We start from the raw sequence: 13,278 nt of genomic DNA, 5'->3' as shown, positions 1-13,278 counted from the left end.
GGTTAAAGTTTGATTGGGCGTAGCGTAGCTTGCACTCTCTTTAATGATGTTGGGAGTGTCCTCTGGAAACCGAAAACTCTCTGCTCGGTTTGTTCTTTCTGGCTTCTCCCTGGCACTCGGTGCGGAGTTCGGCTTCGCTGTTGCAGCCGCCCCGCTGGTCACAACTGGCTACCCCGTGACAGAATGTGGCTCAGAACATTACCCCACACAGCCTCCGATGCATGGACACACACCCTTTCTCAAGACATCTTTTTCTTATTGTAATCTGGTTTGTTAAATATTCCATTTCTCTCACCCCGTCCCTTTTCCTCTCTGTATTGCCTCCCCCCCTCCCTTTTGAGCTCCATACACTCTGAGATGCTCCGCTTCTGGTTTCGAGACAAGCAGATTTGACTTGCATGAGGTCTTGGCCTATGCCTCTCTCCATTTAAGGATCTCTCGGTGTGTGTGTGTGTGTGTGTGTGTGTGTGTGTGCTGGTGTGTGTGCGTGTGTGCTGGTGTGTAAAGCGCATGCTAATGCAGGGCTGGTCTTGGTCCATACAATCGCAGTGAAGATGACAATCCAGGGGGCACATTGTGTGGGCCAGCGCTCTGAGCTCCACAGATGGGAGGAGAGAAAAGGAGGCAGAGAGCTTTAGACTGAGACAGAAGGAGAGGCCCGCTGTCGACTTCCCCTCGTCTCCTCTCTAACTTCATTTTCGATTCGCGCTCCACAGATCCAATAGCCACTATGAAACCGGCTTTTGTGAGTATTGATCCACTTACAGGCAGCAGCTCTGCCTGATGCTCATTAATCTTGTCTACCTGCTATGAATGAATTGAATGAGAGAACAATTAATGCTTTCAAGCCTTTTTATGGATATTATATTTCTTGTAAAGCCTCTTTGGCTGCTATGCATTGATAAAAGTGCCTTTATTTGCGAAGCAGTAGAACGGGAAAAACTTTCACCTCTTGCCTTTTTAAAAAGTCAATCCCTTTTGGTATTGAAAATACTTCATTATTACCAGTTATAAGCTAATTGCAAGTTTGTTGCAGTATTTGGCATTCATTTTCTGTGACCTTTCTGTTTACTGAGTTGCTCTGTTGTGTGTTTTAACCTGCTGAGATCAAACCAAACTGTGGGTGTGTGTCAAAGACCCGGTGCAGCCAGCAGGGGAAATCTATTCTCTAATCCCCACCAGGAGGGGAACACAGGAGCGCCACGGGGGGCCCGAGACATACCGCCACCACTTAAAGTGTTACTGGAAATGAGAGGAATCCTTCTTTGTTGTGTTAGAAATTCAGTTTTTAGGAAAGCTTTGAAATAAGCTTTTATAGGGCGTATCCTAAAATGATGAAATATGTTCCATCGTACAAAATGACCCTATTTCTAGAATTCAGAGCTTAAAATGTCAGAAAATGACAATTTCAGCTAATATGCAGGTTCTCAGATAGTCATTTGTTTGAGGGTTAACATGTTTCTTTTATTTTTGTGGAAGCTGCTGTGTTTTTTTAATAAAAAAAAAAAAAATGTCAGCATGACATTGGGCTATTTCAGGAGGTAATGCTGACAGAGCTTTGTCCCACTGTGGCATTGAGATGTTGGCACCTGCTACAAACGCTGGTGTGTTTGTGTTCCCCTTGATGCCATTCATAAGTCCACAGTTTTCATCCAAGCCTTGTTTTGGTGCCAGCTCTCCCATTTGGGGTCCAGAGGTCTGGGCACGCTCCCCCCTGCAGCAGCCTTTTGTTTTCAGCTTGAACATGCTGTGCCAGGCATCCTTTAGCTCGCCCAGCGCCACTTCTTCTCAGCTTCAGTGTGTATTGTTTGAGGCTGTTAATAAAAAAAAACCAACATGTCTGTGTTTTGAAATCCCGGTAAAGTAGCAGTCTTGCTATTCTGCTCAGTCATCCAGGAGCATCACACCCGCTGCGAGAAGCATTATAAATGGCTTCATGTGCCTTTAATCTCACGCTGACCATCTCTCATCACCGCTAGCTCTTCAGCTGGCGACCTCCACCTCGCCGGTGACTCCTGACCCCGCTCTTTGTGTCTCCCTGCCGCTCAAACAATGGACGCCTCTCCATTTCAGCACTCGTATTGATTCAATTCTGCAGCACAAAAACACATCCCATGCTTGCTTTTCTATTAATTCTCATGGCTCTGAGCGTGTTAGCCTCTGTCCATGAAATTCAGAGGCTCCTTCTTGTTTTGGATGTGATTTACCTTGAGGAAAGCGCCGGTGCCTGTCCCCTGATAAGGATATATTTACCCAACCCCTGCACTATATCACACCTGCCTTCACGGTAGCTGCTTCTAACTCTCACTGGACCGGCTAGTATTCCCTTTCCCATTATACAGGACAAGTCGAGCCGCGGCGCTGAGATGGAGTGCAGCTGTGTGGTTTTTTGTTCTCCATATGCAGACTCGCATTTTGTTCAAACAAAAAAAGCTTGTGGCTTACTTACAGTCTGGCTGTGTTGGAAATGTAAGCGGTTATTTCGGGCTCTTCCCTCTTGTCTGCAGCAGATTGAGGCACAGAGGAAGGCAATCCTGAGGTTGTCGCATATGTTACAATCCAGGGGCAAAATGTTACAACCTCGGCTGCGTTGTCTGAAAGCACGCTGACATGTCTTATCTCCCGAGAGCAACGGAAATAAACTTGGCAGCTCAATTGCACGTCATACTAAGATCTTTGTCCCCTTCATCGTCCCCTTTTTGCTCGTTTGTGGAGAGTGATGCCGCTGTCGGGAGCATTAGCCCCCCAGTGCAGATCGGTGATCACTTTATGAGACAATAGCTCTACCTTGTCCTCGTTAACTCGACCACAGTGTTCATGAGTGTGTGTGTGTATGTGTGTGTGGGGGGGATTTTACAAGGGAGACCTCATGATTATTGCCAGCAAATTGTACAGCTTTGAAAAATGAAAGTATACAGTGATGAGATGTAAAGATTTGTTGTCAAAATGGAGCATCTGGATAACCTTTCATCTTCATTACCTGAAGTCATCATCGTGTTGGGGCAAAACTCAATGAAAATGACTGTAAAGCATCAACTGTCTGGATGCAAGGTGATAAAACTTCATATGGGTGAACTTTTTTAGATGGTTACCCTTTAAACACACATTTTAACACTGCAAAATAACTGGGGAGAGGACATTATTTTTGAAGAAAACACTTCTTTTGTATTCAGAAGTAGCAAGTACTCATGAGCACAGTGGAAATAAAGAAAACTTGGGTTAATTTTAAATCTATGAATATGACAGTTTAGCGCAGATCAAGACAAGACATTGTTACCTGGGAAATATAGGAAACCATGTTGAGTTCAAGGCTCAAGGGAGAAATACACAATCGTTTCAATGAGGTGAAAGATGCAAATGTGGCTAAATATGTGGCTAATTTTGTGTTAGTTTCAGATTCACGGAAGGGTATCCCATGTTAAATTTGACCAGGTGCAATGACTTGCTGTGATGACCCCTGACCCTGTAAAAAGGAGCAGCCCATCAGACACTACTTCAATAAAAGATGGATCCTCTCAGGCCAGCGTATTTTGCTACTCAACTCCTTCAGAATACGTCCAGTTGAATCCAATCTTACTGTCTTGAATAAGTGACTCAGCTCTTCTTGCACGCAGAGCCTGTTTTGCACAAATAGTGGCTATTCTAATTCTGCTGAGTCATGTTTGCTTTTTGTTGTTTTTGTTTATGTTGTTTTGCTTAGGTAGGGCTGAGAGGTTGCCAGTTCTTCATTAACACTGAGATGGATAATATGGCAAATGTAGAGGTCTGGATGGAGGCAAAGCTTACTTGTGGGACTAATCTACCATCTGGACAATATGCAGCAGTTTCATCAACAGTATGGAGAAGTTACATCAGGTGCAGGGCTTGCAAAAATAATGTGATCAGCTAAATTCCCTCGGTCTCATGCTTCATCCATTTTTCCTTCCGCCAGCAGAAATGAGGCAGTTCTTCCGTGTGGTCGGCATAGATTTTCTGTGACAAATTGTGCTTTTTGTTTGATTTTAAATTAAAGTTTTCGTATTTCTGATTACTAGAAGCAATTACTTTTAGTTTTTTTTTTTTTGTGTGTAGTTGATGCTGAAATACCTGGCAGAAGGGAGCTGTCTGGTTGTAGATGCAGATGTCACATGAAAAGGAAGACAAAACACAAAATCCTGAATTCTCTCCCAGCAGACACCGACGACTTCTCCCACCACAAAACAGCGACGATCTAATTCCTTTGACAGCGTAAGACGGCCATCTTCACATGAATACCTCCTGGTCCTTCTGGGCTTTGACTCTGTCCTCTTCTGGGGAGTTCTTTGTAGAAGTAGATGGGATCCTTTCAGGCTTTATGAACCATTTTGGAATGGCAGAATCTGAATGGTTATTCATTTCTTATTTCTATGCAGGTCTAGAAGCCTCGCTTATGTTTCGGTGTGCAGTTTGAAAGCGGAGGAATCGTTTCTCAAGGTTAAATTCCTCTCTCTGCCCCAGACAAACGTTTTCCTTCCAATTACAAATAATTTTACAACTAAACATCCAAACGCCGATCGATGATGAACAAATGTAGTATTTGGGCTCCCGATGGCACTTTATTGCCTTATATAATTATAGTAATAGGGGCATAAAACCTGTCTGGAGGCCTTTTGAGTGGAAGCCAGAACAGTCACTTGGAGATAAAATATTTGGAACAAAGCACAATGAAGACGCCTCTTCACTCCGGTTTGTTCGTGTGGCCTCGTCCTCAGGACAAGCTGGAGTGACAACGGCGTTTCTAATCTCTCCCTTCTTTATTTAATTCTCTCGCACTGTCTATGCATATTCAGCCCCGGGCTGTTTGAAAGGGAGGGTTGTGTTTCTGCGCCGTGGCAGGTGTAATACTGCAGCTCCACGGTTCACTGCTGCTTCAGTTCCCTCATGAATGCTTTTGGAAAGAGATGCAAGTAGTTGTGTTTGTATGAGTCTGTGTGTGTGTGTGTGTGTGTGTGTGTGTGTGTGTGTGTGTGTGTGTGTGTGTGTGTGTGTGCATGTGTGTGACGTGTGGATCTGTGTGGATGTGCCTGGAAACGACACGCTGCTGATGTCCACATGCATATTGTAGCGATGCATGGAAACAAAGATATCTGGGGTCTTTTCAGCTCTTTCTATTCAGCCTGTGTATTTAACTCCTTTTTTTTTAAATGCAACTAAAGAAATATTTATATGCAACTCATGCTCAAATGAAAGCTTAGCTGCATTAAAACAATTGTTACTTTATATAAGGCAAACTTTTTGGAGCATTTTTTTCTTCTTGGGCTTTTATAGCTCCAAGAAAAACAGGATTTACCTCACAGCTGCTGTATCGTTTTCATAGATGTGTTAAAATGGCTTTATTGATTATTTGAGTTACTTTGCTAAAAGTACACAAAAGTTGTGCTGAATAAATGGTGCAGGTGATCCTTTGTGGCGACCCCTGAAGGGAGCAGCTGTAAGACAGAGTTTCAGAGCACCAGTCGCTCCTCAACTGTGACATAAAAACAAGGCACAAAGTCTTATCGAGACCATAAATCAGATTCAGAAGCAATCAAACATTGAACAGTTTCTTGAGATGCCCTTCAAAGTATTTATTTATATCCCCATAAAGCCGCTGTGCTTGTCTCTCCTCTTATTGAAATACGCTGTCATTAACCTCTGCAGGGTGACTGTGACGTTTGTTTCAAGCATGGGGGGCCTTTGTCAGTGTGTTTGCCGGTGAAGGGTGGAGGCTGAACTGCAGCGACTCCTCCAGCCTCTTATCTCTGTCCTCTGCTCCTGTCCTCAGATCGAGAAGATCATGACACTGATTGGAGCAGGCATCGACTTTTCCAGAGATCAGCAATATGCTACACCAGGTACTGTATGATTGTTTTTACGATATCGTTCTGAATATTGTTAAATTAAGGTTTAGAAATTCCAAAAAAAAGAAATTCTTAAAATAAAAGCTGAAAGTTTGATGGCAAATTAGTAAATGAGTCACCACTGTAGCTTTATTAGACTCTGTGTAAATCGTATCTTCGGGTCTTTAGGCTTTAAGCCGGAACTCGTTAGAGTATTTGACTTCAGGCAGAGATTTTAAGACGGCAATTCTTTACCTGCAATCCTCTGAAAGCCTCAATCGGCCTCTGTTAATTTAAGTGCGTGATTCATGCAAGACCTGGGAGTCCAGCTACTATGGCAGACAGTAGCCCCACTGGTGGAGGCAGGGGACGGAACAGGGAGAATGTAGGGCAAGGGGAGGGGAAGGTTTTTTTTGTCTTTGTTGAAATCTTCATAGAAAAGAATTAAGACTGATGATCATTATTTGATTGAAAACACAAATATTATTATTATTATTATTATTATTATTATTATTATTATTATTATTATTATTATTTAATGTATATTATTCAATGTATATTATTCTGAGACTATTAGTATAGTTGAGGCTATTTAAAATGATCAATTAAGTTTTTGTGTAAAATCATATGGATAACCAATACGACAGTTGCTGACTGCGTATGAAGACTCACCACATGTTTAATGCAGTTAACTAGCATGAGTTGGGATATGTATTGACCATGGCTCCCAAAAGCTGTTGACAGTGATATGCTGTGAAGTGGAACCCATTACCAATGACTACACACTGTGTTATAACACTTCTTGTCTTGTTTCACCAGGGTTTTCAAAAATCACACTTGTTAATAATATACTCCAAAAAACTATAATTGTTGCCAAATTTGCTTCTTTCAAATTTGCTAAAATTAAGATATTCTCTTCATAATAAGATTTTCAGCCGAAGACTACGTAGATGAGAAAGAAAATGCACAGCTTACAGCTGATCACAAGGATGTTTTGGGTCATTTGAGGACGTCTTGTCCCGTCTAGTACTGCTAATTTTACCAGCAATGATCGACAGAAAGCACAGCCTCCGCAGCATATTTAGCAGAGAAGGTCTGCAAGTCTACACAGGAGGCAAAAGCCTTTTATTTTTGGAGTAAGATTTTTTTTTTTCTTTTTTTTCCACCGCTGACTCTGTCTGTTAACACTGTGATGACTGTAGTCATAATGAATACACCGAGGCACGCTGGACTTCATTCCAAGATAACTTCAACTTCACTGTTAGGATATGCAAAGCTTTTTTTTCCTGCTCTCTGGTAGGTTTTTCTACTATTATGATTTTTCTCGATTTCATAAACGTTCTAAGTGTTGTGGTTATGTGAATTGTGCATGCCAAGTCTGAAGTTTTGGGATCGTTTGTACTGTACTTTAAGTTATTTAAATATTGCCTGGGCTTCACGGAAGCATACGATTACAAAGTGTGATTTGGTTACCAGTGAATTGGATGCGGAAGCATAATCCGGGGAGACAGCTGGTCTGTTTTATTGAACCGATAAAGAAAGTCATCCGAGATGATGCCTTTAAGGAGCTTTTGTCAGTCAGGGTTGTGAAGCTCAGAGAGGAAGTCCACCACTTTTATTGTCTGAGTCTTTTGATGCTGTCTTGATGCAAAACCAAGCCAAACACTTCCCTTTAAGCCCTACATCAGAAGGTGGCGGCGTTTTACTTATTCATTTAAGAGACCAGAGCGCCCGGGAGACTCTTCATTACGTGAGGTGTCGGCGGTGATGTTAAGAATTCTGCGCCTGCTTTCCTGTTTTCCTTTTGGCTCCTCAAAAGCCTGTCGTCAGCGTTGATGGATGGTGCAGCAGGACTGTGCTGTAACCCAAACAATTGACTCCTTCCCTTCAGATTTCCCCTCTCAGATTATTCAATATTCATCTGACGTTCATGCTCTGCCACAGCTACCTCTCAATATATTTAGCAGAGCAGCAGATCCTCAGGTTTTTTTTTTTCTGTCTTATTATTCCATCCCTCTTGTTTGTTATGCCCTGCACTGGAGTGAGCTGTTAAAATATTAACCACGACGTATGTCAGGGGCTCAGCCCCATTTTGCTTTGGAGACTTTGAGGAAAGCTGACACTACTGCAGTGGAGTAGCTGGCGCCCCTTCACAGGCTGGATCTGCCCGGACTGAACTTACTACAAGTCTGAATGCACTCTTTTTTTTTATGTGAGCTGCAGCCTTTAAGCCACCAAACCCACAGCTCTGGCTCAGTGAAGCTGCTGTCAGGAGGCCGTCAGGGAACCGACTCGCCGTTTGATCCCCTCTAGTGTCTGATTGAGTCCAGTGTCTGCCTGCATTCGGCTGGCCCTGCGCCGGCAGCCTCTTGTAATTTCAGCACTTCACTTATTAAGTTGTACATCAGATTGAGAGACGTGCAGGAAACCTGAGGAGAGAGATACAGACGCTGCAGATGGGAGTAATGAGGGATCGGGGGTCTGTAGCTGAAATGGTAGCTCACACTGACAAAGAGCAGCCACCTGCAGTGTTTCAGAGAGAGAGAGAGAGAGAGAGAGAGAGTGGGGGGAGTGGAGAAATGTATGCAATGAGGGGAGAGGGAGAGGGAGAGAGAGAGCCGGTGAGGAAGGGAGGAGAGAGGAATTGCAAGCAGCAGGATTGTGAACAGGCAGGACAATGACATGAAGGACGCTGCTTCGGATTAGGTGCTCTGCTCTTTAGCCCGGAGTAGATGAGACAAAGTCTTTATGGAAAGTGACTGCAGCCGGGCTTGACCACACCTCAGAAAAAGAAAAAGAAAAAATCTTGGCTCTCTCTTGTCTGCTGAAGAGTTCATTTGGGGAGCAAGCTCTCACTCACTGCTGGCTTTGAAGTGGCTGATTGGATTCGTAACTGGACTTTTTTTTTCCCCTCCCTGCTTGACATATTTCCCCAGCTTATGAGGAGTGACTGAAATGGATTTTTAATGTGGGAATCTCATCTGGAACGAGACTAGTAGCCGGTTGAGCAGATGATTAAAAAAGAAAGAAAGAAAGACAGAAACTCTAAAATTTGCCATTTTATTTCCTTGATATGCTTTCTGTTCTAAGTTGTTAGCTTCCTCCATGTGAGTTGTCCTATAGGTCGGAAGATAAGTGTGTTTGAAATGCAGTTGCCAGATTGAATCAGTCATTGGATTTAAACCAGGCTATAGGTGTCTTTCTTGGTTGTAAAGAGAGTTCATTCATGTTTGTGGTGTGTTCACTGCGATAGAGGCATTTGTCTGACTTTGCACAGGTCGGGCTGCTGCTGCTGCTGCTGCTGCTGACACTTGTCAGTGTGGCGTTGGTGTGTGATCAATCTCAATTTGCTGCTGTCGCGTCGGAGATTTGCTTCCCTCCTTCTGCATTTTCTAACCCTCCTCTCGCTTTGCGAGGGAGTTCGGGGATGTCTCGTCTGGGCTCCTCGGTGTTCAGCTTGTGGAGGTTCGCACCCTGCAGTAGGCTGGATGGATAATTCCACTAATTACCTGATGTGAGAACTTGCTCCTTGGCGAGGGAAAAGCGCCTCACTGAAAACTCCCTCAAAGTTATGAACTCTGCTTTTTCTCTGAGCTTTGACGGAAAAAAGGACCATAAATAAATGACTTCTTGATGTTGAACATATCCACTCGTTTCCTGGTGTGATATGAAAAACTTTTTCACATTGACAATAGTGACCTGAGGGTGTTTTGAATGTTTTGATGTTTTTTTCGCCATGAATCTTGTGATCACTGGCTGGTAGTCCTCCCGGCTCTCGCCCCCCCCCCCAAATCCTCGCCCCTGCGGTCAGGGGCGGTCCGGTTCATCCTGTGTGAGTGCGGTTCGGCGCCCGCTGCCCCGCGGGAGCTGACGCCCCGTGCACAGAGGACACTGTCTCCCCCGCCGTCCTGTTGCTGGTGCGCCCGGCTCTGCTGGCCGAGAATGATGTGGCAATGCCACGTCTCCTCCTCAGAGTGCCGCTGCTACCGGCTGAAAGGTTTCTCGCTCCTGAAGCGCTTCCCCCTGTCGGCAGGTGCGGCGGGCCGGCTGCTGGACCAGCCCGTGGGAGACTGGCTGGAGCACGTGGGGCTGCCGCAGTACGAGAGCAAACTTCTCCTCAACGGCTTCGACGACCTGCACTACATGGTGAGTTTCTCCAATTCCCTTTTCATTACGGTTTCCTCTTTGAAGTTACTTTCTAGGGTTTTTTTTTTTTTTTTTGTTGAGGCTGTCATTTATATGTTGAGTCCAGAACTTCATTCCATTATTCACTTCAAGACATTTTCCATTTCCAAACCTTTTTTTTCAATTTCTAAACATTTTTACAACTTACTCCCTCTTCACATAATGTCTTGCTTTTGTGCAATCATCTCCACTGATGTCACCTTCGATTAGTTTCATCTGATCCTCAATTAGATCCTGTAACGACTTGGGTTTCAGCAGAAACAAGATATTAATTTGGGAATCTTTTGCTCTTGAGTGGATTACCTCCATAATTCAGTTTTACAGTTGAACCACATCTCGTCTTGCTTTCTCATTATTTATTGCTTGAATCGCTGTCATAGCTTTTCCTCTTGTTGATTTTACAGGCTTTTAAGCAGAGCATCTATTGATATTTGCCGTATGTATAAAACCTTTCATCTCCATAAGCAGCTGGAGCTGAATCAATGTTAAATACTTAATTTCGGTTTCATCTCAGAGGCTGAGTGTGATCAGATGAGGTGGATTCTACATCCCCAGTTTGTTTTCAGCTCAGGAGGTCGTGGAATCTCACTCAGTCGGAGGACTGTGGCTGCCAGAAGAAGCTCTGCCAGATCTCAGTGAGCAACGAGGGGCTGTTGCCAAACGGACAAGGTCATGACGCTAACCGGGTTCAGCGCCGCTCCGCAGGTTGACTCCACAGCTTGTTTCAGTAATGAGCACTGATGGAGAAGAGATTCAGGGTTGCAGTTGGTCGACTGAACTATTGGGCCAGTTTGAGGGAGACAATTAGACTTTGCGTCACGATAAGGCCGATCATTTCAGCACGTAAAGAGCTGCATAGTAACAGGTTTTCATCCCTCTCAAAAGCCATGCCAAACTTTGGCACGAATGCATAACGTCACATCTAAAAGTTGGAAAAAATTAAGTTTTTATTATTGTTTGAGGGGTGTGTTTTTTTTTTTTTGTCCGGTCAAAACACACTTTGTTACAATTTAAGTATTTTTAAACGATAAATTAAATTTACTTACTTAGTGTTTATGACCTATTTGGGAAAAGTTAGTTGAGCATCTTGCTGAAGCAGACCCCCAACATGTGGTCAGGTGAGACGGGGAATCAAACCCTCATCCATAGAACTGGAAGACATCCCGCTTAACCAACTGAGACGCAGTCACCCCTGTGCGCCCCTGCAATAGTTTGACCTAACAAATTTGAACTGTGAACACAGAATGAACCAAAGAGTTCTAAATGAGCAACAATGCCTCCACAGTAAAATAACAGACATTGTGATGCATTTGGCCCAGAACACGGTTTTTTTGTTGTGGTTGTTACTTTGCAGAATGTGCGTAAGAACAGTCGTTTGGCAGGCTTTTTGTTTTCCAATATTAAAATTTTCACCTCTAGCTCAAAATAATGAGATTATATAACAATTACATTTGACATTTTCTGAGTCGACTGTGTGCGGCACAGTTTACCTCATGAAATGCCACCAAATTAAAAATGCATTGTCACGTCCACCTGAGAGACTGGAGCCGGAATCCAGGCTTTGTCCAAAATGCAGACTTTTATTGTGTGCAGTGCATGTTGTTATATTATTGTATGCATGTGTACAATAATAAGGCAGTACAAAAGGAAATACAAATGAGAATTTAAACCAAGTTTTCTTTATCCACTCCGATCCTGCTGGAAGCAGGCATCTTTGATCCTTCCAGTTCATGGACAAAGACCGGATACAGCCTGGAGAGGACGCCAGTCCATCACACATTAAGAGGAACCGTCTTTTAAGATGATTTTAATTAGCTTCTGGTGAAAATCTGACTAAACGTCACCAAGATTTCTGTTAAAAGTCTTGTGTTTGAAGCACAAACTGCCAGATTGATAAGCCATCAATATTTTGGGGACCTTAGAACCCAGAGTCCTGATTCTCTCAGATATTGTTTCCTCCAGAAATCTGCTGGGAAAAAAAAACGAAAGCAAACTTTAATATGCTGGTATACTGAGTTGGGATTTATCTGTGATCTCAAAGGTGTTTTTGTGATGCAACAAACGGCCCTTTGTCTGCTTTGAAAGATGAAATATCTTCCCAAAGCCCAATGGCTTCTTTCATCCAGTATTTGCGCAGACATGCAATTATTAAAATTGAGTAGAACAGAAGATGAGCTGAACCTAAATAAGTAACTAGATTATAGAGGATATGCAGTGATTGACAAGGTGGACACCCAGTATACAATATAAGTTTTGGATCCAGATTGAAACTTTGGTAACACTTTACTTGAAGCACCCGGTATAACACATTATAAGTAGTTATAAACACTCATAAATGATCACAATGCTTTATAACCCACTATGCAGCATAGGATTAGGGTTAGAGTTAGGGTTAGGTCCTGGCATTGTGATCATTTATGAGTGTTTATAACTATAGCTACACATGCTATAATGGCATTATAATGCTTTTTAAATGTACTTATAATGTGTTATACAGGGGGGCTTCAAATAAAGTGTTACTGAAACTTTTCTCTGCAGCGTTTGAATCTATGGGATTGATTGGGATTGGGTTTTTTCCAGATAACCTGTTGCTTTGATAATCTGTTACCTGTAGCGGAGCCAGAGTGGGGGCAAGGGGGCGGTCGCCCCAGGGCCCACAAGGTCATAGGGCCCCGTTTCATGTGATGTGTTCACATTTACTCGTAAATACAGTAAATTGTTATAATAACATGTGCAGTGTGTGCGAGAAGGTATACGCATATGGTTGTGGGCTCCAGTTTGCCAATTCTTAATTTACGACTGTCCATGAATGCATCAGAGCTGTAAGCCAGCGCTGATTGGCTGTGCGGCATTAACGAGTTTTTTCTTTTGCACTTGATCTGAACTTTTTGGAGGGAAGTTAAACAGTTTGCTAAACACTATGCTAGCCGCTAGCGGTACTATCCAAAACCTAACATCGGAGCCATTGGTGAGTCAGTGAAACCTTCAAAAATATTATCTTCATCAGAATGCTGTGGTCTTAAACACCTGCCTATTTTAATGTCCCTTGTGTTGCTCTCAACTATAAGAGACCGCCGAGTCTATTTTTTTTTTTTCTAATATATGTGAATTCCAAAAGATATAGATAGCTGTGTCTATAGCTATCTGAATAGATTGTGTAATTTTAGACCAGCTGTGTTCATTTTATATTTAAGCTGTATCAAAGATGGTACAGATTTAGCCAGTGAGTTTTTATTTGAATTTTTAGCACCATGGA

At 43.1% G+C, this 13,278-nt stretch overlaps 1 protein-coding gene across 5 annotated transcripts in view; it reads left to right on the top strand.

Moving 5' to 3' along the window:
* The window catches only part of anks1aa (ankyrin repeat and sterile alpha motif domain containing 1Aa), a 73,304-nt gene that overhangs the window by 42,842 nt on the left and 17,184 nt on the right, over nt 1-13,278 (top strand). For 3 of the 5 annotated variants that reach the window (XM_030117783.1, XM_030117784.1, XM_030117785.1), the window contains exons 15-17: nt 4,171-4,227; nt 5,783-5,852; nt 9,871-9,983. In XM_030117783.1, the coding sequence (XP_029973643.1) occupies nt 4,171-4,227; nt 5,783-5,852; nt 9,871-9,983 (240 nt within the window). The remainder of the gene's footprint in view (nt 1-4,170; nt 4,228-5,782; nt 5,853-9,870; nt 9,984-13,278) is intronic. The other 2 variants (XM_030117786.1, XM_030117787.1) reach the window with 1 other exon arrangement.

This window comes from Salarias fasciatus, chromosome 20, assembly GCF_902148845.1.
Source record: "Salarias fasciatus chromosome 20, fSalaFa1.1, whole genome shotgun sequence".
Classification (NCBI taxonomy): domain Eukaryota; kingdom Metazoa; phylum Chordata; class Actinopteri; order Blenniiformes; family Blenniidae; genus Salarias; species Salarias fasciatus.
Note: the sequence above shows the minus strand (reverse complement) of the source record. Positions and strands in the feature narration are given on the sequence as shown.